Source organism: Colobus angolensis, unplaced genomic scaffold (genome assembly GCF_000951035.1).
Source record: "Colobus angolensis palliatus isolate OR3802 unplaced genomic scaffold, Cang.pa_1.0 Scaffold337, whole genome shotgun sequence".
Classification (NCBI taxonomy): domain Eukaryota; kingdom Metazoa; phylum Chordata; class Mammalia; order Primates; family Cercopithecidae; genus Colobus; species Colobus angolensis.
Window position 1 is genome coordinate 436,882 of NW_012116677.1, and position 27,849 is coordinate 464,730.

Sequence of the window (27,849 nt, forward strand, 5' to 3'; positions counted from 1 at the left end):
TGTGTCCTTGTTCTCATTGGTTTCAAAGAACATCTTTATTTCTGCCTTCATTTCGTTATGTACCCAATAGTCATTCAGGAGTAGGTTGTTCAGTTCCCATGCAGTCGTGCAGTTCTGAGTGAGTTTCTTAATCCTGAGTTCTAATTTGATTGCACGGTGGTGTGAGAGACAGTTTGTTGTGATTTCTGTTCTTTTACATCTGCTGAGGAGTGCTTTACTTCCAACTACGTGGTCAATTTTGGAATAAGCGCGATGTGGCGCTGAGAAGAATGTAGTATATTCTGTTGATTTGGGGTGGAGACTTCTGTAGATGTCTATTAGGTCTGCTTGGTGCAGAGCTGAGTTCAAGTTCTCAATATCTTTGTTAACCTTCTGTCTCGTTGATCTGTCTAATATTGACAGTGAGGTGTTATAGTCTCCCATTATTATTGTGTGGAAGTCTAAGTCTATTTGTAAGTCTCTAAGGACTTGTTTTATGAATCTGGGTGCTCCTGTATTGGGTGCATATATATTTAGGATAGTTAGCGCTTCTTACTGAATGGATCCTTTTACCATTATGTAATGGCCTTCTTTGTCTCTTTTGATCTTTGCTGGTTTAAAGTCGGTTTTATCAGAGACCAGGATTGAAACCCCTGCATTTTTTTCATTTCCATTTGCTTGGTAGATCTTCCTCCATTCCTTTATTTTGAGCCTATGTGTGTCAGTATGCAGAGAATTTTAAAAAATGAGGATGGGCACAGTGGCTCATGCTTGTAATCCCAACACTTTTAGAGGCCAAAGTGGGAGGACCATTTGAGGCCAGATTTTCACACCAGCCTGGGCAAGATAGAGAAGACACTGTCTCTACAAAAAGTTAAAAAATTAGCCGGAGATGGTGGTGCACACCTGTAGCCTTCACTACTTGGGAGCCTGAGCTGGGAGGATCTCTTGAGCCCAGGAGTTTGAGGTTATAGTGAGCTATAATTGTGCCACTGCACTCTAGTTGGGGCAACAGAGCAAGACTCTTGTCTCTTAAAAAAAAAAAAAAAGGATATTGACTTTTATTTCAAAATTTTCATATCTATTGAGATGACTAACATGTAGTTTTTCCCCTTCATGCTATTAACAGGATGAATTACATTAGTTGATTTACAGATGTTAAAACAACCTTGTTTCTGTTCACTCATGATATATTATTCTTTTTGTATGTTGCTAGATTCTACATATTAATAGTTGATTTAGGATTTTTGTATTTACATTCGTGAGAGACACTAGCCTGTAATTTTCCAAATAATGTCCTTGTAAATTTTGAAATCATGGATATGCTGGCCCCATAAAAAAAGTTTACAAATGTTTCTTTTTTTCCTCTTGAAGCATCTGTATAAGATTGGTATTATCTCTTTTTTAAGTGTTTAGAATAACTTACTGGTAAAGGCATCTAGGCCTGGAGATGTCAGTCTTCTTCTACTGCCTGTTTTTCCTCCTAAGCTCATTTGTTGGTAAGCTTGGAAGTTTCTGATAGAGTGCTAGAAATTACATAGAAAAAATTGCGAGAGGTTCTGTATTATGTTATCCTCCTCCAGAGAAGATCCAGTCTCTCTTTGGCAGGTAGGAGAGGGAAGATCATATCAATTCAAACATAAAGCTTGTCTGCTATCGTAGAGTTCTGTAATAATTTTCTATCAATGCAGTAAGGAATTACCACATACTTAGTGATTTATAACACAGATTTATTATCTGTAATAAATCTGTTCTACAGGTTAACATTCTCACATAGGTCTCAATGGACTATAATCAAGGTGTTGACAGGCCTTCATTCCTTTTTGGAGGCTCTAGGAGAGAATACTTTCTCCATCTTCTATAGATCACACACATTTCTTGGCTTGTGATCCCCTTTATCCATCTTCAAAGCCAGCAATTTTATATTTTTCTGGCCATTCTCCTAGTCAAATTTACCCCGTCTCCTTCTACCTCCCTTTTCCATTTTTTAAGACTCTCATGATTATGTTGGGCCCACCAGGATAATTCAGTATTATCTTCCAGTCTTGAGGTCAGGTGATTGGCAACCTTTAATTACTCTTTGCATGTTCTAGAGATTAGCACATAGACATCTGGGAGCGGGACATGATGCTGCTTACCACAGGCTCCATCTACCTCCTATTTGTACCCATTATTAGAGTATACCCCTCTAGGTGCCCTAAGAGCCTGGGTGTTTTCCTAGGCCCTGTTCTACTTAGGAAGTACTGCACTGCAATTCTTCTCTCCAGTACCATGTGACTGGGGAAAATTAGTGTTTTTCAAATGTCTTCTGCTCCATTTCTTAGTCTATGGTTTTGCATAGCTTGGTTAGCGAATACCTCAATGACAAAACCAGTGCAAGATGTTAGGCTGATTTCTCTGCATCTCTTTTCTTTCTGTGATCTTGATCCTTTAATTTCTGGCTGTCTTGGCAGCCCACATTCCAATTTCTGTCTCTCTAGCTGTATGAAATGGACTAAAGTCCCACTCATTTATCTAACTCTTAGAAGCTATCCAATGTGTGTCTTCTCAGTCTCATGCCCTACATTAATGACAAATGTCCAAAGAGAAAAACAGTGTGTGGAAAGTTGAATGCATTTCTGTAAGTGTTCTCTCTAGGATCTAATTCCCAATTCCTAGATTCCTTGGCAGCTTTCTAAAATCCTCAACTAGATGTTTGTTTATGCTTTATCTAGCTTTTCTCAATGGAGGTGTTGGTTTGGCTACAAGATACTCCATTACAGTCAGAAGTGAAAGCTCATGACATTCATTTAATTGTTAAAATACATTCTCATTTTCAATGACATGTATTTTAATAAATATACTTTGTATGAAAATAAATTTGAAATAATAGGATTATTCTAATGTAGTAAGGTCCAAAAAACACATCTATTTAGTTTGAATTACTAGAATTGTATTAAATTGGAATTTATATATACAACACTGTTTTGTTTTGCTGACTAGAATCACAATACATTTCATGATTTTATTACTTATTAATATGTGGCCAGTTACATACATTGTTAGTCATCCTTAAAGCATTTACTCAGCAGTTATTGTACATAGCACTGAATTTAGTAATGTATAAGACATAGTACTTTCTTTGGGGAAGTAACAATCTAGAACAACAAATAAGACAAACAAGTATGAAAATGATATTATAAAGTAGTATGAGAATGTGTTGAAATAAGAATACAGAAAATAGTGCTATAAAGTAAAATAATGGTTAATATGTACTCTGGAAGCTGAAATCACTAAACTGCATGATAGCACTAAAAGGGACCTTAGACACCATCTAGTCTGACACTTTAATTTTATAGCTGAAGAGACATTTGCTAACAGATTAAATGACTTATCTAAAGCAACAAATCTCATAAGTGGCAGAATGGAACTAGAACTCTGGCATCCGCAGTCTTGGCTCAATGTAATTGTAAAAAAAAGATGTGACCTTAAGAGAAGGGAAAAATTGCAAGGGAAAGGGATGTGAGGTAGGGAATACAACAGATTCAAAATATGATCAATTCAGTTGCAGCAAAGCATTTGTGTTGAAAACTGGTAGAATGTAGGATTGAAGGAAAAAGGGCTAATGTCATGGAGAAATTAGAATGCCACAGGCTGAGTTCAGACAATGGGAATCCCTAGAGGGTTTGGACAGTGACATGATAAAACTGCTTTATAATAAGATTAACTCTGGGGTAGAACTTAGTGTAGAAAATGTAGAAGGAAGGTAAGGCAGTGATTTTAGTAGTCTGGACGTGCAGTAAAGGCAAGGGAAATAGAAAAGAGAGATATGAGAGAGTTCGAAGAAAGGATTGCTAAGATTTTATGACTAAATTTAATGAGATGTGATCATGTTCAGTTTGGAACATATTAAGTTTGAAGGGGTGACACTACATTTAAGTATAGAGGTACTGTAAAAAAGTAGAGAAATATCAGAGTAGAGCTCAGAGAAAAAATTAGCACTCAGAATGTAAATCTGACCGAATATCAGACAAACTATTATCCACTGCCTGCCTTTACTAAGCAACAGTATTAACAGCTTTTTCCTTCAAGTTTTTAGATCAATGAAAGATAAATCCAATTTTCTACTTTAGATTACTAGATCATTCTAGTTTTCACAAAGGGATAATAATATTAGCTAATAGTTTTTGAGCATTTACTATATGGTATGCACTGTACTAGGTACTTTACATATATTGGCTCATTTAATCCTCACAACCATACTATAATCATTATTCCCATTTACAGATGAGAAAGACACACAGAGGTTTGGACATCTGCACAATGTCATACGGCTGGTCAGCAGCACAGCCAGGATATGAACTCAAGCAGTCTAGCTCTTCTTAACCACTGTACTGCTTTCACATTTAACATATATGACATCTCAGCAAATAATCATACTAAAATGGTTTAGGATTAAATTCTCCTTCATCCTACAAAGCAATCTGCAAATGTTTTAATGTACTTACTTGTAATGTATTTGTATCCCATACTTTCAGAGTTTTATCAAATGAGCTTGATGTGAACATGCCAGTGTCATGAGGATACCACTGTACCGTCTCCACACTGTATCTGTGAACATCAGGATGATCTCTACAAAACAGCAATCAAAATTTACAGATACCTGACTTATGTGAGTTTCAAAACTGGTACTATATTAAGAACAAGCAGTAGTCTCAGGTAGGATGATAGGAATGGTCAAATTGAGATCACATGCCTGTGTCCTGGCTGTGTAGCAGGCGAGAATGAATGTCCAGGCATCTCTAGTTTCAGGCTCCCATAGTGTGACGTAGAGGCATGCCTTCCACTAAAGGTCATAATGTGAGAGATTCTCTGTTTCTGTACTATATATAGCCTGGAGGGATCAGCCAACTACACTGGACTTCTTTCATCTTGGAAGAGTGATTTGGTCTTACTGGAAGAGACAGCTGTTTGGTTTTGGATTTGCTTTTCCAAAGTTTCTTTTCCAAAGCACTACTATTCTTAGAATTACTGAATGCCTCACACACCTCCATGGTATTCCATACAATATTGCTTCTTATCAAGGAATTTACTCTATGACAAAAGAATGCAACTGGTGAAGGCCCATGAGATTCACATCTTATGTAATCCACCATCCATAATAACATAACATGTTAAAGATTCAGTTATGACGTCAGCTACAATATACTACCTTGTGAGGGTGGTATGCTGCCCTGAAGGATGTAGTATATGCTCTGAACCAGTGACCAACATAGTGTGTTACCTAACTGAATCCTGATTCAAACAAACTGGCTGTTAAGAGAGATTTATGAGACAAAGAGGGAAATTTGAACACAGACTGGATATTTAATATAGATAATTTTTGTGTACTTAAGATAATGGTACTGTAGTTATGCTCATTGCTCATAAAGTCTTTTAGAGATATAAATAATTAAGAATGAAATGATACATTGTTCAAGATTTGCTTCAACATAGTTATGAGGGTGGATGGGTGGGAGGTAGAGACAAAACAAGATTAGTTATGATGGTTGGTGAAGCTGGGTGATTGATATACAGGTCATTATACAACTCTCCAATCTTGTGTATGTTTGAAATTTCCCATAGAGCACAAAAGTTAAAAGACGACTTCTGTAACCCTACGCAGATACAATCATGATGCTTTTGGATTCCTTAAGATGAAAGTTTGGGACCTTAAACAGTTGTGGTGCTATCTGAAGGAATGAGAACATGAAGAAGGAAAGTCTTAAGTACCAGCTCTGGCATTAAAACAGCTGCAAAAATACAAGAACTATAGTGCCTATTCATATTTCCTTTTTTTCTCTGTAAATATTTATATATTTTAACTAATTTTCCCTTTCTTTCCTCTCTTAATTATTTTTATAGGTTAACTATATAATTGAGTCCACAAATTGTATAATAGTGATATAGAATAAATTAAACTCGTGGAAAAATGAACATGACCCTGAAATGGAGCCAGGTGTGGTAACTAAAACAACTTAGGATCATCACCCTTTGGGGAAGAGGATGATCACCTTTTTGGCTGTATAGTGAAGACTTGCATTAGGTTAGGCTGGAACGTTCTTTTAAAAAATGGTAAGTATGGGAAGAAAGGTGTATATGCATGTTGGACAGCCAAATGGGTGGATTATAGGGGATATGTGCCTTTTTTTCTTAACTGATGAGCATTCAAACTCCTATTTGGGGGGAATCCCCTTTGTTTTACTGAAAATCAGAGCTCTATCTCTTGTTACAGAAAGCAAGCGACTCTAGACATTCTCTTTTCCTGGGAGAGTTAGCCATTATTCAAAGCTGAGGAGTTGAGAGTATATGTTGGTGACATATAGCAAAACCCAAGCTAATGTTCCCGTGGTGTGACCCTGACTGTGTTCTCTATCCTGACTTCTCTTGTTTTCTGCTCATTTTCTAAGTCTGATTCTCCCATCTTCCTGACAGTTATGTGAGATAATAAATATTCTTCCAATAAATTTCTGCTTAAGATAAGCAGATTGATTTCCTTTTGCTCCTAAGAATATTGACTTCTACAGAGATTTTTCCAGTGACACTACTTTTAAATAAAACAAATTTTTAATGTAGTGATAACAAATAAAAGCTCACTTATATTTTAAGTTTAAATTTTAAAATAGGATAAAATATTTTATTATGTTACTATATATGTTCTGTTATTCTCATTTATATTTAATAAGAATTTTGGTAGAGGAAAGGAATCTTTTTAGTGCTCAAGGACAAACACTTTAAGTATACTAAGTATCAGAAAACAGTCTAAGTCACATTAACTTAATAATAGTCTTTATTGAAATTATTTTTAAATTTGATTGTGAACTCTTCAGATGTACAAAATGCTATTATAACTCATTTTGTAAAGATGCATACTACATATCCATTTTCAAATTCAAAGTCACACTTTTAAATATAGAGTCTGAATCCAAGAATTAAATCATTGTAAAACAAGATTGACAAATAAGACATTTACTTATGTCACATACCAAAAAAAAAAGCAAATCACAGTCCCTCATGGAATATTATATAGCACATGGAATAGATGAAAATACTATTTTGCTATGTAACGAAATAAATTCAATGTTAAAATGTTAGCTAGGATAAAATAAGATAAAAATGAATTTAATTAATTAACATGACTTTTTTTGTTATTGAGGGTGGGAAGAGAGTATAAATGGCCTAAGTCTCTAAGTTCTAGAGTATTTGAGGCAATATCTTGTTTTGTACTAAGTTTTCCTGTAAGTACATTGCTTTTCATTTACACAGTGGTTTTAGTTTTCAACATGCTTTTAAAAAGATAACATTTCATTTAATTCTCATAGAAACGTGTAAGAACCACAGGGCATGTATACTGATTTCTAAAACAAAATAATCTGAAGCTGAGATTAACTGATTTTCCCAAATTTGTATTTCTAATGTGAAGCACCAGAGCCAACAAACAATAGCAAATCTCCTTATAAATATTCCATAGCATATATTCTAATGCATTGGGAAGAGCTGTAACAGATTGTTGATGTTAATGTTTACAAAGTTTGCCCTCTTGAAAGCATTTTCTCAGTGCCCATTCTCCCTGTTAATTCAAAGGTCTGCTCATTATCAGATTGGATATAAGTGACGAGAAAGGATTAAATGACCACAATGGAAAAATTACAATGCCATAAAACATTTTATTAGAGACTTAAAAAGAATTACCACAAGATTGGTAAGCCAGTAGAGAACAGTCAGAGAAGATAAGTATTATAGACGTATGTTTTTAAGTTAGGCATCTTTGAGTAAGTAGAGAGACAAGAGAGGGGTGAGTGGGTATATGTGTGTATGTATTTGGTGAGGGAGTATCAATATGTTTAGTATATCTAAACTTTTTTCTTCCATTAGTATCAGTTGAAAATCTAATTTGTGTTTATAATTAGCTGAAGGACTATAAATGAATCTTATACTAAGTGGTACTAAAAACTCTAATTAGTTACTGAGATGTAAATTGATACCAAAATTGCTTTGGGGAAGACACTTGTTAAAAAACTGTACCTCAATGTCAGTTACTATTTTCAACAAAGTCTCAAGGAACAGCCATGCAAATGGGTCATCTGAACCATTCACTTGACCCATTCACTTGACTGCAATTTTCATGTTTTGCATTTGATGTAAAAAATACTCAACTATTTACAAATTCATAAATTTTTACATTTTTAATACATACCTGCCAATGGAACACACTGCTTTACATGTATAATAAGACAGTCTGCTGGAGTTCTCAAGGTCATAAAGTACAATCACACCATCTGAACCACCTGATAACATGCTGATAATAAAAAAGTTCACATTAGTTTATCATTTTATGTAGTCCATTTATTTATGACTGCAAATTTCCAAAACCTGATTTGCAAACACCCAAATGTATTAAGGATACATTAATTTGTAATAAGTTAATCCTCAATAACACAGACTTAATAAACTATAATTTCTTAATATTTAATAGAAGAATGAATATAAAAAAATTCATTCTGTGATCATTTCAAGTTTACTTCTGTAATTTCAAAAAGAAAAGGTGACAGAAACAAGATGGCAAAAGAGATTTCTTAAGAAAGTAAAATATTACAAAGTTATTTTAAATGTCCTAATTATGGCTATGCTAAATGAAAAAGGAAGTAGGCAAACCAACTATTACTGACACTTGCTATTTGGCCCTGGGCAAGTTATACCACCTGTCCAAGACTCAACATTTGTAAAGGAGGGGGACATTTTTATCTGAATCACAATGTCGATAATAAAAGTTAAGTGCAAATTTCTTTTTACAATATCTGGCAAAAAATAGGGGCTCAATAAATGTTAGATTCCTTCCTTCTCTTATGAATGCATTCACTCAATTCATTCAACTTTAAGTTCCTACAATGTTAGACGCTCTGCTAAAACAACTGTGAACAAGGCAGGCATGGTTCCTGTCTTTGCAGAGTTTACAATCCAATAGGGAAAACGGGTAGTAGGCATAATCACACAAATGACTAGTTACGATTGGGATCACTGTGACAACAACTTATCTTTATTCTAGTTTGGAAATTCAGGAATAGTTTCCCTGATTGTAATATTTAAGCTGGTATGTGAAGGAGGATTCAAAGTTAGCCAGACAAATGTGAAAGTAACAATCCAAGCCCATTCTAGGAACCAAAAGAAGGGATGTGTTGCTGGAGCAGTGTGAAAGGGAAAGAGTGGTGAGAGATGAGGAGGAGGAGCCAAATCACTGGAAGCCTTACTTTTGAGAGTAAAAGAGGGCGCTAAAAAATCAGCAATCTCTTTTTTTGGAAACAATTACTGACTGACTCTCAAGCTGGTCTATTATATTGGTAGAATATACAAAATTATACTAGTCAAAAACTTTGCAAAAATATTTCTAAAAAATAAAAGTAGCAAGCATATATATCAAAGCTATATACACTGATTGAACTTAATAATTTGTAAACATCATTCTTGGTACTTCATATACCATACATATGGTTTCTTAACCATATTTGTCTCTAAGACTGTTACTGTGTTTTTTAAATGTGATTTTTCAATATGATCTTTTTAGTTTTTTTTTTTTTTTGCATAAAATTGTCTAAAATCATTTTTAAATCTGGAGTTGTTTTTACCTTTAACTCACTTCCCTAAAAGCTATAATATGTTTAATTTAGGAAATAAAAACAGATGATGAGGTATATGGTAAGTTCAGAGAAAATTCTACAAAATGGAGGATATTCTTGAAATGTGCAAATATTTCAGATTCTTTTCACTGTATCCTTTTACCTTAATTCAAAATACCTTTCTTTAGTACTTCTTTTTTTACAAGATAAAATTCTCCTTGAACAAATTCTCTATTTTATGTCTTTTTTGGATGTTACACCAAATGTAAATATTATAAAATCTTAGACATTGTGAATGTTATTCACTTACAAAATGTACATTTATCCCAATTACAAATACACATTTATCCCAATTAAAAATAGGGGCACCATCAAAAATTCTTCACAGAGGTCCAAACAATGCAATCTCTCTAGATCATCACTCCTTACTTTTCACCTCAAAGTAACTCATTATCATGATTTTTATCGTAATCACTGTCTTTCTCTTCTGTACAGTTCATAGTTCATCACCTTAGAGTGTACACATGAATATTAGCTTGCTTTTAAAAAAAAATTTAATGTCTTTTAACTTTAAGCTATAGGTCTCCTCTACCTTTCTTTCTCCCTCCCTCCTGTACTTTTTCCCTCTCTTGTAATTTATTTGTTGCAAAAACTAGATCACATGTCCTGCAATTTCCAGCCTGGACTTTGGTGACTGCATTCATGTGCTATAATTTAAAATAATTTCTATATGCCACTGCTCTTGTGATGTGATATTAGCAGACAAACCAATATCTAGATCCATCAATTTATACATCTATATAAAGTGTTGCTATCTGCTAATATTATTGCTCACCATCAATCCTTATGTTGCTGTCTCTCTCGTCATTCTAGCTGAATGATTTCATTCTCTGGTTGATTCCTAAGGAATGGCTAATGAGAACAACAGTCTCTGAATTCTTGTGTTTTTGACAATTTATCTGTCCTTTTTGTACTTGAAATCAGTTTGGCTAGATATAAAATCCTTGACTCATATTTTATTTCCTTGAGCGTCTTGGGTAAGAAGCTTCATTTCTTTGGCCAGAAAGCCCAAAGTCAAAGTCTAGTGACAATATAAATTTTCCCCCCTTATATAAAGATCCAGATCTTATTTATCCTGGAAAAGCTTTCTTGAATTATTGTTTTAATATTTATTCTGCTCTTTTGCCTTGGTTTTCTTCTTTGGGAACTTCTATTATGTTATGCTGGATCTTCTTTGCCTATATTCTACATATACACCTCTTGAATTATTTTCCTCTCTTCATTTCTTTTTGGTTTTCAAAATTTTCCTCCTTTCTAGTTTCTACTTCTAAGGCATTACCTCTTCCATTTATTTGTGTTCCTTATGCTTTTAGTCAGTCTTCATTTCTCAAATATTTTTATTTCTAATTTTTTGAGTTTGAGCATCTCATTTCTGAGGTTTTCTAATTCCAATTTAACATTATTCTCTCATTTATTATACGTTTATAAAACAACTTTTACCTAGTTTTGAAGTATTAGGCTAGAGTTCTCATCTGGTTTATAGACACTTCTTTCTGGTGTGACTTCACTCTCCGTAACAGCATTAGTCCACTTCTTATCCTCTTTGTTTTTATAATAATTTTGTAGGAACTTTGACCTTAATCCTATTCTTTTGCTCATTTTTATGTAAAATTAATTTTCTTAACCTTTTAGAATGGAGGCTTGACTTAGAGTAATGTTTAAATTTTATATATTAAAACATCCTCTTCCCTTAAAAATTTTTTGATGGGCAAGATTTCAAAATATGGTAGCTTGCTTTCAGAGATTTCCTGGTTCTGTTCACCTCCCCAGTTTTATTGGGGACATCTTTTTCCTTTGTTTCTATTGTCTCTGTATTGCTCAATTTGGATTTTATTTCCAGCAGTTTTTCCTCAGTATATAGTTCTGTACTGGAGGGGCACTTTGACTGGTTAGCTCTTTGGAGAGATATTAAGAGTCCAGACTGCTACAGCTCCTTCTGGTCTTACCATGGACCATTAAAACATCCCTATAGAGTATGCCATCCTCTCCCAGTTTGAGCTGCTGTAGTCAAATTTGCTTGCTAAGCTTGTGGTTATTTTGGACTTATCCAGGTATATCAGATGCCTTATTGCTTTTTACTGCCTCCTCTGGCAAAAACGCTGGTAGTGCACAGATCTCGCAGTTGTCAGCGGTTTGTTCCCACTTATTCACAGTTTGGGGTTTGTGGGGATACTTCATGACCTAGTTTGGTTGTAAGTGTTAATCTGTTTTTTTCTACTTATCATTTTTAGTCTCTGTATGTGTTTCAATGGAGAACTAGAGGAACATGAAAAACTGCATTGACATTGTCATCTTTCTTTTTTCTTTTTCTTTTTTTTTTTTTTTTGAGAAGAAGTCTCGCTCTGTAGCCCAGACTGGAATACAGTGGCATGATCTCGGCTCACTGTAACCTCTGCCTCCTGGGTTCAAGTGATTCTCCTGCCTCAGCCTCCAGAGTAGCTGGGATTACAGGTGCGCGCCCGCCACTGCACCTGGCTAATTTTTTTGTATTTTTAGTAGAGATGCGGTTTCACCACGTTGGCCAGACTGGTCTTGAACTCCTGACCTCAGGTAATCCACCTGTCTCAGCCTCCCAAACTGCTAGGATTACAGGTGTGAGCCACTGTGCCCGGCCTGTCATCTTTCAAGAATAGCACCCAAACTACCGTTTTTGGCACTACATTCACTGAATATTTTGATTGAAAGATTTTCACCTAATTTTAAACACAATAGAATTAGAAGTAGAGCAGTGCTATTTAACTCTCCAAGATAAGGAGCTTGTGCCAGAAACAAACACATGTCTTTCTTCACTGAGAAAGTCTTGTTACAAACATATCTTAACTTCTTTAAATGGTGTGTGTAATGATGTAGTAGATTTATGTTTTAGCCCAAGATCCTTATCTTGTGACCCAGTCACAAATAGTTCATGAACTAGTAGCATGTACTGATTTATAGACTTGTTTTTAAGATAAATTCAATACCAATTTATAAAACAATAAGGTTAATTTAAAAGTAGCTATTTGAAGGCTCAAAAATCCAATTGATGGGCAGTAAAGAAAGACTGCTAATAATGCCCTACTTAGTTATTTTTTAAAATATTCCACATTAGCTTTATTACAAAATTTTGTAGTTCAGTTACTCTAATTGTGTACATAGAGAAATATTTGTAAATTTTAACAACTACAACTTTTATTTAGATTGATAAAGTGTTTGGACACAGTTGTGAGTTACATGTATACCTCAACCAATTCCCAAAACACTTCCACTTCATACTTAATCTTCACAAAACATTGCTTTTCTTGCCATACAGATGTATTATCAATATAAAACAAAATTATGTTAAAAGTTGAACTTTTAATCTTAACTGACATGGTATTTACAATAATGTCAGATGTTTTGACTTTGTTAAAATGGCTTCCAGAAGCTTTTCTCTGATTCCATTAACTTTCTATTTGAAGTATCTGATGGCATTATTTAACTATGAAGTATCTGACATTATTTAACTATGAGATACTTTTTGCTGACAGAGTATGAAGAGATATGATTTCACGTTTTTATTGGACAAGAAAACAGTATTAAAGATGAATGAAATTAACTTAGAAGAATTTAAAAGTATAAAAGAAAATTCAAGCTTCACAGAGTGATACGCAAATGCACCCTCTGCAGTTGCACCTGTTAAACTGTAATTTTCAGATAGTTTTTGTAAAATAACACCTAACTTTGAAATAAATGCTTCTCTACCAGATTTGTGTATTCTCTCTGGTTTCCATTCTGATTTTCAGTGACATCTTTACAGCTCTCATGGTGGATGGTAAATATTAACAGGTATTTTGAACAAGTTATATACACATCGTTTTTTTAGTTTTCCACAGAATGTACACCTTCCTTTTTATATCTCTTGTCACTATCAAAAGGGGTTAATGCAAAATATAAGTATTAGCAAACAATGAAATAGTTGTAGACTTCTCCCATGCAATAAAGGGGAAACCCACTGTAGCAAGAGTCTTCAGACTTTTCTCTATGTGCTGTACTAAAAGATGCCTCATCTGCATTTCTCAAATATATTTCATGCACATATAATCTATAACTTCCCACATTTCTCACCAACTCTGCCAACTGGTAGTCCACTGGCTTCTCATACTTCACAGGCCACACAACTGATTACTACACCAAGTGGCTGGCTGGAGTAACAGTATTGAATACTTTCCTGACCAGCACCCAAACCCAAAAGTCAGCTATCTCTTGCTGCTCATGTCTGTATGTTTCATAAGTGAGTGCCCCCCAGCTGTCCTTGAATAGAAGGTATTATACTGAGCCTAGAAAAGGTCAGGAAAAAGAAAAGAATGATTACTCATCATCTTTTAGATTTAACCACATGCTAAAGTAAGATGTTTCTCAAATACTACTGGATGAGACCATGGTGGAAGCTGGAAGTAAAAAGTGGAAGTTTATCAAATCTGTTCTGACTTGACTTAATGTAAATAATAACATTTCGGTATAAAATAAAACTTCAGGGGCAAATGCTAAATATATCATACATAACACGACAAACTGTTTCCTTTAGTTAATGCTATATGTGGCCTAATTATAGGCACATGAAATACACCATAACACAAACTGTTTCCTTTAGTTAATGCTCTATGTGGCCTAATTATAGGCCACATGGAAGGTTTTGTACTGTCTTATAAGAGTAATGTGGTGTTATGATGAATTGTAAGTAGGAGAATATGTTCAGAATTGCATTCTTCAAAGCATTTTGGCTGCTGTGTAGAGACTGGGCTGAAAGCAGTAAAAGTGTATGTAATACTGCTTTTGATTAATAGTGGCAGCAGTGGTGTCAACCATTTATGATGTGCCAGGTCTTATGCTAATCATGTTGTGCATATTATCTCAATTAATCCACAAAACAAACTTGTTAGGTAGGTACTATTGTTCCTATTGCATAGCTAAGGCAACTGAGAATTAGAAAGGTTAGGTAAATTGTTCAAGGTCACAAAGCTGGTAAGTGGTAAAGCCAGGAAGAGCTCAAATATAATTCTTATTTGTTTCTAACCTAATTCTTCAAAATAGTCTTTCACTTTTTATATTTATTTTCCCATTGGACTATTTTGAGAGTAGCAACTATGTTTTAAAATAACACCTAAAAACACACTCTAGCACTTAAAAGCCCTCTGCATCCAAAAGAAGTTCAATGTCTGTTAATTTAACAATAAGTACATATTTATATTAAAGTAGCTTGGAAATGTTTATTTGACAACATTTGGTAGGTTTGATGTTTTGTATTTATTTGAAAATAATAATGCCAGATTAAAAAAATGCTACAATTTGGGATTTTCATTAATTTTAATGAAACTTCTACATCATTAATCTGAAAAAGCAGGTTTTAACTGCATTTCACTTAGAAAGAAAAATGATTATACAAGTATAATAAACTTACTATCTCCCTTCAACAGGTTCAATGTCAAGGGTGTTAATTCCACCGCCGTGGATTCTTTCAACATCTCTGTCTTTATTTAATTCCAGTCCCAAAACTCTTTAAATTAAAAGGGGGAGAAAGAAATTAACAAGTAATTTAACATTTAAAAATTTCTTATTTAACTAAGATTACTTATAGTACAAAAATCACAAGAAATGTCAAATCTTCTACCATATATCCTAATGTATTTATAGATTTTTAGAGACCTTGTATAAACGTTTAAAATATCAGCAGTAGTAACAATTACATGCAAACTTTTAAAGGTATTTAGAGACTGAAATTTGTATTAAAAAACTTAAATTCTGATAAATGTAGCTGAGGACATCTAATGGACAAAAGCATAAATTACAGGATTTAAAAAAAATTCCTTGAAGTGTTTCTTAAAGATGGACAGAAATAAAAAATGAGTATGGGCTGGGTACAGTGGCTCATGCCTGTAATCCTAGCGCTTTGTGAGGCTGAGGTGAGAAGACTGCCTGAGACCAGGAGTTGGAAAGCATCCCCAGCAACATAGCGAGACCCCATCTCTACAAAAAAATAAAATACAAATAAGCTGGGCATGGTGGTGGTGGGCTCCTACACAGGAGACTGAGGCAGCAGGATTGCTTGAGCCCAGGAGTTCAAGGATGCAGTGAGCATGATCAATTCATTGCACTCCAGCCTGGGTGACAGAGTGAGATCCTGTCTTAAAAGAAAAGAGGCTATGTTCAACTTAACACTTACGTGTATTTAAATAAAGCCAATTAAATATCAATACAAATAATTAACAAGTACTCTCACAAACTAAGACAAATGACATTTCTGATATTTTAAAACTGTAAACCATCATTATCCTGGTGAGCATAATATTAAGATTAAATGAGTTTGTATATAAAAAGTGCTAATTACAACACCTAGTACATTGTAAGTCTAGTGAATATCAACTATTTGAATCTGTCTTAATCTGTTGGATGTTATTAGCATCTACACTAATTTAACCAGAATGATTTCTAAATTCATTAATTAAAATAATGCTAGTTTAAATATCAAATTATAAATTTTTGGCCTATAAAAATTGTCAGTTTTTTTAAAAGATAACAATGCACAATGCTGGAAAGGCATAAACTGATACTTTCATTCACTGACAGTAGTACAAATAATTATAAGCATTTTGGAAATCATTTTAGCAGTATAAAGTATCTGATTTGAAGATATACATGGCCCTTTGTCTTCTAGACATTACATATAGTACAACAGTGACAAGCAGGCCAGGTGCAGTGGCTCACGCCTGTAATCCTAGCACTCTGGGAGGCTGAGGTGGGTGGATCACCTGAGGTCAGGAGTTCGAGACCAGCCTGGCCAACATGGCGAAACCCTATCTCTACCAAAAATATAAAAATTAGGCTGGGCGCAGTGGCTCACGCCTGTTATCCCAGCACTTTGGGAGGCCGAGGATCACAAGGTTACGAGACTGAGACCATCGTGGCCAACATGGTGAAACCCATCTCTACTAAAAATACAAAAATTAGCTGGGCGTGGTGGCACGTGCCTGTAATCCCAGCTACTCGGGAGACTGAGGTAAGAGAATCACTTCAGCCTGGGAGGTGGAGGTTGCAGTTAGCCGAGATCACACCATTGCACTCCAGCCTGGGCTACAAGAGCAAGACTCTGTCTCAAAACAAAAACAGAAACAAAAACACTCAAAAATTAGCCAGGCCTAGTGGTGCATGCCTGTAATCCCACAGGCTGAGGCAGGAGAATTGCTTGAATCCAGAAGGCAGAGGTTGCAGTGAGCCAAGATTGCGCCCCTGCACTCCAGCCTGTTAAACCATTCCTGTATCCCTGGTATGAACTCCACTTGATCATGGTGGATTATATTTTTTATATGCTGTTGGATTTGGTTAGCAAGTATTTTGTTGAGAGTTTTTGTATCTATGTTTATCAGGGATGTTCGTCTGCAGTTGTCTTTGTTATGTTCTTTCCTGGTTTTGGTATTAGCATGATATTGGCTTCACAAGATGATTTAGGGAGGAATCCCTCTTTCCTATCTTTTGGAACAGTGTCAATAGGATTGATACCAATTCTTCTTTGAATGTCTGATAGAATTCAGCTGTGAGTCTGTACCTAAACTTTTTTGGGTAGCTTTTAAATTACCATTTCAATCTCGTTGCTTGTCGTTGGTCTGTCCAGGGTTTCTATTTTTTCCTGGTTTAATCTAGGAGGGTTACATATTTCCAGGAATTTATTCATCTCCTCTAAGTTTTCTAGTTTATGTGCATAAAAATGTTGATAGTGGCCTTGAATGATGTTTTGTATTTCTGTAGTAATGGTTGTAATGTCTCCTATTTTGTTTCAAATCGACCTTACTGGATTTTCTCTCTTCTTTCGTTGGTTAATCTTGCTAAATGGTTATCAATTTTATTTATCTTTTGAAATAACTGGCTTTTTGTTGCATTTATCTTTTGTATTTTGTTCTTGCTGTTTCATTGTCATTTATTTCTGCTCTGATCTTGGTTGTTTCTTTTCTTCTGTTGGGTTTGGGTTTGGTTTGCTGTTTCTCTAGTTCCTTGAGGTATGCCCTCAGATTGTCTATTTGTGCTCTTTCAGACTTCTTGAGGTATTCATTTAATGATATGAACTTTCATCTTAGCACCACTTTTCCTGTATCCTAGAGGTTTTGATAGGTTGTGTGACTATTATCATTCAGTTCAAGGAATTTTTAAATTTCCATCTTGATTTCATTGTTGACCCAATGATCATTCAGGAGCAGGTTATTTAATTTCCATGTATTGCATGGTTTTGAGGGTTCCTTTTGGAGTTGATTTCCAATTTTATTCCACTGTGGTCTGAGGGAGTGCTATAATTTTGATTTTCTTAAATTTGTTGAGACTTGTTTTGTGGCCTATCATATGGTCTATCTCGGAGGATGTTCCAAGTGCTGATGAATAAATGTATATTCTGCAGTTGTTGAGTAGAATGTTCTGTAAATATCTGTTAAATCCATTTGTTCTAGGGTATAGTTTAAGTCCATTGTATTGACTTCCTGAATCTTGACGACCTGTCTAGTGCTGTCTAGTGCTGTCAGCAGACTACTGAAGTCCCCCACTATTATTGTGTTGCTGTCTATCTCATTTCTTAGGTCTAGCAGTAATTGTTTTATAAATTTGAAAGCTCCAGTGTTAAGCTGCACATATATTTAGGATTGTGATATTTTCCTCTTGGACTAGTCCTTTTATCACTATATGATGTCCCTCTTTGTCTTTTTTAACTGTTGATGCTTTAAAGTCTGTTTTGTCTGACATAAGGATAGCTACTCCTGTTCACTTTTGGTGTCCATTTGCATGAAATATCTTTTTCCACCCTTTAAGTTTATGTGAGTCTTTATTTATTAGGTGAGTCTCTTGAAGACAGCAGACACTTGGTTGGTGAATTCTTATCCATTCTGCCATTCTGTATCTTTTTTTTTAGACTAATGATTACCATTGACTGTACTCCTAATGTTTCCCTATATGTGACATATATTGCCTTTCTTTTTATTTTTATTTCTATTATACTTTTAAGTTCTGGGATACATGTTACATATGTTACATGTATTTGTAACATGTAACAGAATTACATGTAACATGTAACATGTAACAGCAGAATTTGTTACATAGGTATACATATGCCATGGTGGTTTGCTGCACCCATCAACCCATCATCTAGATTGTAAGCTCTTCATGCATTAGGTATTTGTCATAATGCTCTCCCTCCCCTTGCCCTCCAGCCCCTGACAGGCCCCAGTGTGTGATGTTCCCCTCCCTGTGTCCATGTGTTCTCATTGTTCAACTCCCACTTATAAGTGAGAACATGTGGTGTTTGGTTTTCTGTTCCTGTGTTAGTTTGCTGAGAATGATGGTTTCTGTATCTTTTAAGTGGAGAATTTAGGCCATTTACATTCAACATTAGTACTGAGAAGTGAGGTACTATTTTATTCATTGTGCTAGTTGTTGCCTGAATACTTTTTTTTAATTGTATGGTTTTATAGTTTGGGGAAAAGAAAGAGAGATCAGACTGTTACTGTGTCTATATAGAAAGAAGCAGACATAAGAGACTCCATTTTGTTCTGTATTTGAGATGCTATTAATCTGTAACCCTATCCCCAACCCTGTTCTTGCAAGAGACATGTGCTGTGGTGGCTCAAGGTTTAATGGATTTGGGGCTGTGCAGGGTGTGCTTTGTTAAACACGTGCCTGAAGGCTTGTTAAAAGTCATCTCCATTCTCTTAATCTCAAGTACCCAGGGACACATACACTGCAGAAGGTCGCAGGGACCTCTGCCTAGGAAAGCTAGGTATTGTCCAAGGTTTCTCCCCATGTGATAGTCTGAAATATGGCCTCTGGGGAAAGGAAAGACCTGATCGTCCCCCAGGCTGACACCCGTGAAGGGTCTGTGACTGAGGAGGATTAATATAAGAGGAAAGAAGGCCTCTTGGCAGCTGAGATAGAGAAAGGCATCTGTCTCCTGCCCCTCCCTGGGAATCGGAACATCTTGGTGTAAAACCCGATTGTATGTTCTATTTACTGAGATGGGAGAAAACAGCCTTAGGGCTGAAGGTGGGACATGCTAGCAGCAATGCCACTCTTTATGCACTAAAAAGGTTTATGGAGATGTTTGCATATGCATATCAAGGCACAGCACTTTTCCTTAAACTTATTCATGTCACAGAGATCTTTATTCATATGTCTTACTGCTGACCTTCTCCCTACCATGATCCTATTATCCTGCCACTTCCCTTTTTCAGAGATGGTAAAGATAATGATCAATAAATACTGAGGGAACTCAGAGACCTGTGCAGGTGTGGGTCCTCTGTATGCTAAGCACTGGTACCCTGGGCCCACTGTTTCTTTCTCTATACTTTGTGTCTCATTTCTCAAGTCTCTCATTCCACCTAACGAGAAACGCCCACAGGTGTGGAGGGGCAGGCCACCCCTTCATTATAGGTCCTGTGAGATTTATGCTTTAAAGAGATTCTATTTTGGTGTATTTTAAAGATTTTTTTCAAGATTTAGAGCTCCTTTTAGCAGTTCTTGTAGTGCTGGCTTCATAGTGGCAAATTCTCTCAGTATTTGTTTGTCTGAAAAAGACTGTATCTTTCCTTCATTCATGAAGTTTAGTTTTGCTGAATACAAAATTCTTGCCTGATAATTGCTTTGTTTACGGAAGCTAAAGATAGGACCCCAAACCCTTCTAGACTGTAGGATTTCTACTGAGAAATCCGCTGTTAATCTGATAGGTTTTCCTTTATAGGTTATCTGCTGCTTTTGCCTCACAGCTCTTAAACATCCTTTCCTTTGTCTTAACTTTAATAGCCTGAAGACTATATGCTTAGGTTGAAAGGGCATATCACAAGAATATTTCACATCAAAGCCTTTTGTAAAGTGTGTACCCTCCCCATTGCTAAACCTAGCAACAAGGTGAAATAGGGCAAGGTTGAAAAACAGCCCCCAGGACTAGCTCAGACAAACAATTCCAGGAAACCAGGAACCAGAACAGACCAGATGAACAGGCCGGGTAAACGAGCCCTGCCCTGCAAGCCCCTGATAAACGTCATCAGTGTTTCAAAAGAGTAACTGAAATATCAGAAATGGCGGGAACCAATCATAATCAGCCAAGTTGCCTTGTTCAAATGTCAGCCAGTCATATGTCTGATTTGTACAAAATCCCCTATGACTCTGTGCCTGTTTACCCCTGACTATATAACGCTGTCCTGAGCCCAGTTGGTGGGCTCTTCCGCTCGGTGCACGACCAGCGTGAGAGTTCCAGGTTCGAACCTGTAATAAAGATCCTTGCCGTTTGGCTTTGACTCCGGACTCTGGTGGCCTTCTCTGGGGAATAAACGGTCTGGGCATAACAAGGTGATAATTTTTTTGTGTGATGAATTTCCAAGGTGTTCTTTCAGCTTCTTGTATTTAGATGTCTAGATGTTTAGCAAGGCCAGGAATATTTTCCTTGTTTATTCTCTCAAACATGTTTTCCAAAGTTTTAGATTTCTCTTCTTCCTCAGATAATTGGGAACACCAATTATTTTTAGGTTTGGTTGCTTAACATAATCTCAAACTTCTTGGAGGCTTTGTTCATTAAAAAAAAATTTTTTTTTCTTTGTCTTTGTCGGATTGAGTCATTTTAAAGCCTTGTCTTTGAGCCCCAAAGTTCTTTATTCTACTTGTTTGGTTCTATTGCTGAGACTTTCCAGGCATTTTGCATTTCTCTAAGTGTGTCCTTTATTTCTAGAAGTTGTGAAAGTGTTTTATCCAAGCTATTTCACTGGAGATTTTTTCATTCATATGTTGTATCTTTTTAAAAAATTTCTTTAAGTTGGACTTAACCCTTCCCTGTTGTCTCCTTGATTAGCTTAATAATCAACCTTCTGAATTATTTTTCTGGCAATTTCGAGATTTATTCTTGGTTTGGAGCCAGTGTTGGTGGGCTTGTGTAATCTTTTGGGGATGTTAAAGAACCTTGTTTTGTCATATTACCAGAATTGTTTTTCTGGTTACTTCTCATTTGGGTTGACTATGTCAGAGGGAAGATCTGGGACTCAAAGGCTCTTCTTCAGATTCTTTTGTCCCACGAGTGCTCCCTTGATTTGGTGCTCTCCTCCTTCTGCTAAGGTTGGGGCTTCCTGAGAGCCAAACTGCAATGATTCTCTTTTGGATCTAGCCAACCAGCAGAGCTACCGCGCTGTGGTTGGTACAGGGCAGTTCCTGCAAAGAGTCCTGTGATGTGATCTGTCTTCAGGTCTCTCAGCCGTGGATACCAGCATCTGCAACCGTAGAGGCAGCAGGGGAGTGAAGCGGACTCTGATGGCCCTTGGTTGTATTTTTGTTAAATGCGCTGGTTTTGTGTTGGTTGGCCTCCAGCCAGGAGGTGGCACTTTCAAGACGGCATCAACTGCAGTAGTATAGAAAGGATACGAGCTTGCCCTAGGGTCAGGTGGTGGGCGGGACCATAGAGCTCCCAGGAGATTATGTCTTTTGTCTTCAGTTATGAGGGAGGTAGAGAAAAACTAGCAGGTGGGAGCAGGGTTAGGCATGTCTGAGCTCAGATCTGCTTAGGTGGGGCTTGCTGCTGCTGCTGTGGTAGATGAGGGCATGGCTCCCAGGCTAATGGAGTTACGTTCCCAGGAGGATTATGGGTGCCTCTGCTGTGTCACACAGGTCACCAAGGAAGTTGGGGAAGGCCAGCAGCCAAAGGCCTCACCCAGCTCCCATGCAACCTGCAGCCTGAAGGGCTGGTCTCACTCCCACTGTGCCCCTACAACAGCTCTGAGTTTATTTCCAGCAGGGCTGAGAACTTGCCCCAGGCTTCAAGTCTCCCAGCTGAGAAAGCCAGAGGACTCCCAGTTCCTTGGCTGTCCCGCAGTGCCTGCAGCGGCAATCCACCTCCTTCAAAGGGTCTGTGGATCCTCTCAGCTTTCCTGGAATGTTCCTGTGGTAGTTCTTGAAGCAAATGTTCACAATATGCATCTCCACACACTGCTCTGTCCATCCGAGTGGGAGCTGCCCAGTTAGTCCTGCCTCCTATCCACCATTTCCTCTCATTCTCCTCTGTTTTAGTGTCTTAAGATGGCTACATATTCTTTTTGTTCAATGAGTTAATATGTGTGTGTGTGTATTTTTTTCTTCTTTTTTTTTTAGGTTGTGAGTTTCTCTGGGTCCCCTAAGTTGTAGAAGTGGTTATTCTCCTTTTCCTTGATTTCCAATTTGTAATTTCAATTTTCATTTTATCTTTGATTCTGGAGTTTTCTGAAATGTAATTCTGAATTTCCAAAACATGAGAGGTGGTGGTGATGTTACCATTAATTGATTTATTTCCAGTTTCTATAGCTTATGATCAAAGAAGGTGGCTTGTAAGATAGCTACCTTTTCGAATTTGTTAAAGTTAAAGTTTACTTAATGGCCAAGAACAATTTTGGTAAATGTACCACTGACTTACAAAAAGTATGTACATTCTCCATTTAAGGGATGTAAAGTCATGTATCTACTAAATCTAATTTGTTGTTTATTCATTTCCTCCATATATATGTATATATATAGAAGGACATATATATATATATGTCCTTCTTTAAATATTGCCCTTCCTTTATATAATGTCCTTCTTTAAAATGTCTGGTGCTTTTAACCTTAAATCTTACCTCATCTAGTATTTGTAGTGATGTACACATTTTGTTTATAGTTGCCTGATCTCTCCTTATTCTTTAACTTTTTAACTATTTAAGAATTTTGTATTTTAAAATATTTTAACTTAATGTATTTATGAGAAACAGCTTTTAGCTTTACTTTGTTTTAAAAGCTAATCTGATAATATATGCTTCTTAATGGAAGAAATCAGCCTGTTCACCTTTGCTATGACATCTGATATACTTGGTATTATTCCTTCTTTATTTAATGTCATGGTTTCTTCTTTTACCTTTATTTTTGCTGATTTAATACAGTTGCTATTCATTTCCATCTTGTCAATTGAGAAGTGTCTAAAAAAATTTAGCAACCATATGATATATTTCCAGTTTGTTTATTATTATATATTTACATTTAATCATACACATACTGCAAGGTTCATAGGTTTCCTCTCCTCTTCATCTTTTATGTACCTTCAGATTTCATTCAACTACACTTGTTTTTTGATTAACATTCTTTCCTATTTTTTTCCTGAAGGAAAATGGGGTAAAATATTTCTATGAATCTTAGCACAAAGATATTTCTTCTGATAGACTGGTTTGTTTGGATTCCTGGGTTGCAATACTTCTTTTTTTATTTTTAGATAATTTTTAGTTGCTTTTTGAGACAGAGTCCTGCTCTGTCACCCAGGCTGGAGTGCGGTGGCACAGTCTTGGTTCACTGCAACCTCCACCAAGTGATCCTCGTGCCTCAGGCACATGAGTAGCTGGGATTACAGGTATCTGCCACTGCACCCACCAGCACGCCCAGCTAATTTTTGTATTTTTAGTATAGACAGGGTTTTGCCACATTGCCCAGGCTGGTCTCAAACTCTTGAGTTCAAGTGATCTGCCTGCCTTGGCCTCCCAAAGTGCTGGGATTACAGGCTGTGATACCTTTTTTTTTGTTAGTAGGTATCATTCCAGTGTTTTCTAGTCTCTAGAACTACCGATGAAATGTTTTACCTTTGTGAATGGTAAATTCTTTACCATTGGAAGCTTTTAATAATTTCTTCTTCATTGCTAGATAAGTTATTAGGTATACATACTTTTATGTCTTTTTTATCAATCTTGTCTGGACTTCAGGGAGCCCTGTTAGTCTGCGAATCCAGATCATTTTGCAATTATTTTTCTTAATTACTGTTTGTTTGTTTTGTTCTTCTGGAATTATTATTGATCTTTTCAATCTACCCTCCTAATCTCTTATCATTTTCCTTACATTACTGGACTTTTAATTCTTGTTTTATGAGTTGTGATACTGAATTTGATCATTTCATTCATTATTCAACACTTCAGTTCTGGGTCATACTACTACAAAAACCAAAGAAAACGCATAGACAGCTACTTGAGGACTCTGAAAAGTAAATAGCCACAGACAATCACATGACAGAAATGGCTACAGCTAGACACAGTGGCCTGCAGAAGCCAGAACTCTGAGGGAGGGAAATTGTTTTCTCTGTTCATCACAGTTCCGATTCCAAGAGGGTAGGGGCAATCCCCATTGCTTATTGCCTCTCTCCTCACTTCTGAGCCCAGACTTGGGCTTAAACATGGAAGTGTATGGCAGAACAGGGTAAGTGGCCCCTAAAGTTTCTGGCTAGATGGCCAAAACAGGGAGTCCCAGAAAACTGGGAAGTATCCGAGATCACAGAGAAGAAGGAGCTCAGGAAAGTGATCCCATAAAGTTGTTTATAAACTCCAGAACTCATCCCTGAGTGAGGCATGCATAGATCTAACCCTGAGTAGTATACAAAGGATTTTGAATATTGAGCTAACCACTCAGGTCACAGTCTGACCACCGAATGGCATACACCTAGGGAAGATATTAAGAGACTCTGAAAACTGAGCTAACATTAAAACTACAGTCCATATAAATAGGTAGGTTCTTGTAGCCTGAACCTAATCTTGCTAATTAAATGTTACAACAAAAATATCAACATTCTTCATAAGATTAAAACAAGACCCAGAGTATTCAAATGTCCAGGATGCAATCCAAAATTTCCCTGCATATAAAGAACCATGAAAATTTTAACTTGCATGGGAAAAGACAAACAAAAGAAGCCAAAGCTGAGATGACGCAGGTGTTGAGATTATCTGATAAAGACTTCAAGGCAACTATTGTAAAATGCTTGAACTTGAGCAACACTGGCATGGTGGTTCGAGTCTGTAATCCCAGCGACTCTTGTGAAGATGAGGCAGGGGGATCACTTCAGCCTAGGAGTTCAAGACCAGCCTGGGGAAAAACAGTGAGGCCCCATTTTTAAAAACAAAAACAAAAGCTTGAGCAAGTCATTGGGCACACACTTGAAACAGATGTTAAAACAGAAAGTCTCAGCAAACAAAGAAATAGTAGACATAAATAAAAACCAAATGGAAATTTTAATTTTCAATATAAAATTATTTTAACTTAATGTATTCACTAACAGATTGCAGATGGCAGAGGAAAGAATCTGTGAACTTGAAGACAGATCCGTTAAAATTATATAATCTAACAACACAGAGGAAAAAAGATTGGAGGGAAAAAGAACAGAGCCTTCGGGACCAGAGGAACAATTATAAAATGACTAACATTTATGTCACTGGAGGTCTAAAAGGAAGAGTGTAGTGTTGAAAAAATATTGGAAAAAAATGGCTGGAAAGTTCCCAAGTTTATGGAAAGATACAAGTCTACAAGTTCAAGAAGCAGAATGAACTCTAACTAGGATAAATCCAAAGAGATCTGCAACCAGACACATCATAAACTGCTGAAAACTAAAGACGAAGTCTTCAAAGCAACCAGAGAAAAATGATAAATTACCTATAGGAAAACAATGATTTGAATGGCTGCAGATTCCTTTTCAGAAACCATTAGACCTACTCTCCCCTCCCCCCCCTCTTCAACTTAGAAGTTTATTTTGCCAAGGCTAAGGACATGCCTATGACACACACAGCCTCAGGAGGTCCTGACGACATGTATCCAAGATGGTCAGGCTACAGCTCAGTTTTATACATTTTAGGAAGACATAACACATCAATCAATACATGTAAGATGTACAATGGTTCAGTCAGGAAAGGCAGAACAACTCAAAAACTCAAAGTGGAGGCTTCCAGCTCATAGGTATGTTAGAGTAGGTAGTTAGGCAGATATGGACAGGGCACGAGAGCAACCCCCACACACACCTCCACCACTTGTTGCCCCTACGACTGTCAGGTGACCATGAGGTGATGGTCAGGTGGTTATTAAACTGCCTCTCTAAAATGATAAGTGGTCACAGCCAGCGCCAGGAAGATAGCCTCCTAATAGAAAACACTCGGAGCTGGTGTTATCCACTTCTCAGTAAGATCTCAAACAGGCCCACTCAGAGGCAAAATGGCCTCTTATACGACCTTCCACTGGGAACGCTAGACAGGTAAGACAAAAATTCCTCAAGTGAACACATGCACAACTTCAGCAAAAACCCCAGAACCATAACAATGTATAAAACCCCAAGTCAAGGGATGAACAGGGCACTTGGATCTTGCAAATCACCTGCCTGGCCCTTCCAAGTGTACTGCTTCCTTTCACTCCTGCTCTAAAACTTTTTAACAAGTTCTCACTCCTGTTCTAAAACTTGCCTCAGTCTCTCCCTCTGCCTTAAACCAACCACTGCCCCTCAGCAAAATTCTTTCCTCCAAGGAGGCAAGAATCAAGTTGTTGCAGACCCATATAGATTCACCACTGCTAACAGGTGGATTCAAAGATTTTCCAACTGGCAACTTGTCAAAAGAGTTTACCTAAAGATGAGAAACCCAATCGGGCATGGAGGCTCATGCCTGTAATCCCAGCATCTTGGGAGGCTAAGGCAGGCAGATCACTTGAGACCAGGAGTTCAAGACCAGCCTGGCCAACATGGCAAAATACTGTCTCTACTGAAAATACAAAAAGCTGCAGTGAGGCCGGATCATGGTGGATCACACTTGTAATCCCAGTACTCTGGAAGGCTGAGGCAGGTGGAACACTTGAGGTCATAAGTTAAAGACCAGCCTGGCCAACATGGTGAAATCCCATCTCTACTAAAAATACAAAACATTAGCCAGGCATAGTGGTGCATGCCTGTAATCCCAGCTACTCAGGCGGCTAAGGTACAAGAATCGTGTGAACCCCAGAGGCAGAGGCCGCAGTAAGCTGATATCGCACCACTCAATCCAGCCTGGATGCTCAAAAAAAAAAATAAATAAATAAATAAATAAAATAAACACCTAAAATTCCATATAAGGGAGTGTCTGGGTTAAGATAAGGAGTTGTAGAGACCATGGTTCCTATTATGCAGATGAAGCCTCCAGGTAGCAGGCTTCAGAAAGAATAGATTATAAATGTTTGAGACTTAAAGTGATGAAAGACTCAGATAATTCTCTCCAGAATCAAAGAAAAGACCTAGAAAGGGAAAGGCATTCTCTACAGAATGTAGATTCTGCCTATAAGAGACCGTTTCACAGGGCTATTTTAAAATATGTCAAAGGAATATATTTTGGGGCAAAATACTTCAATTTCTCCCGGGGCCTGCTAGCTGTCATGTGATGCTTTACTT

The 27,849-nt window shown here is 36.7% G+C and overlaps 1 protein-coding gene across 4 annotated transcripts in view; it reads right to left on the bottom strand.

Moving 5' to 3' along the window:
* Window positions 1-27,849, bottom strand: part of ERCC8 (excision repair cross-complementation group 8) — an 82,358-nt gene that overhangs the window by 48,713 nt on the left and 5,796 nt on the right. For 2 of the 4 annotated variants that reach the window (XM_011952203.1, XM_011952199.1), the window contains exons 2-4: window positions 15,088-15,183; window positions 8,195-8,296; window positions 4,467-4,590 (exon numbers count right to left, since the gene is read on the bottom strand). In XM_011952203.1, coding sequence (XP_011807593.1) covers window positions 4,467-4,488 — 22 coding nt within the window. In that variant the 5' untranslated portion in view covers window positions 4,489-4,590; window positions 8,195-8,296; window positions 15,088-15,183. Of the gene's footprint in view, window positions 1-4,466; window positions 4,591-8,194; window positions 8,297-10,446; window positions 10,665-15,087; window positions 15,184-27,849 lie in introns of all 4 variants that reach the window. The other 2 variants (XM_011952201.1, XM_011952200.1) reach the window with 2 other exon arrangements.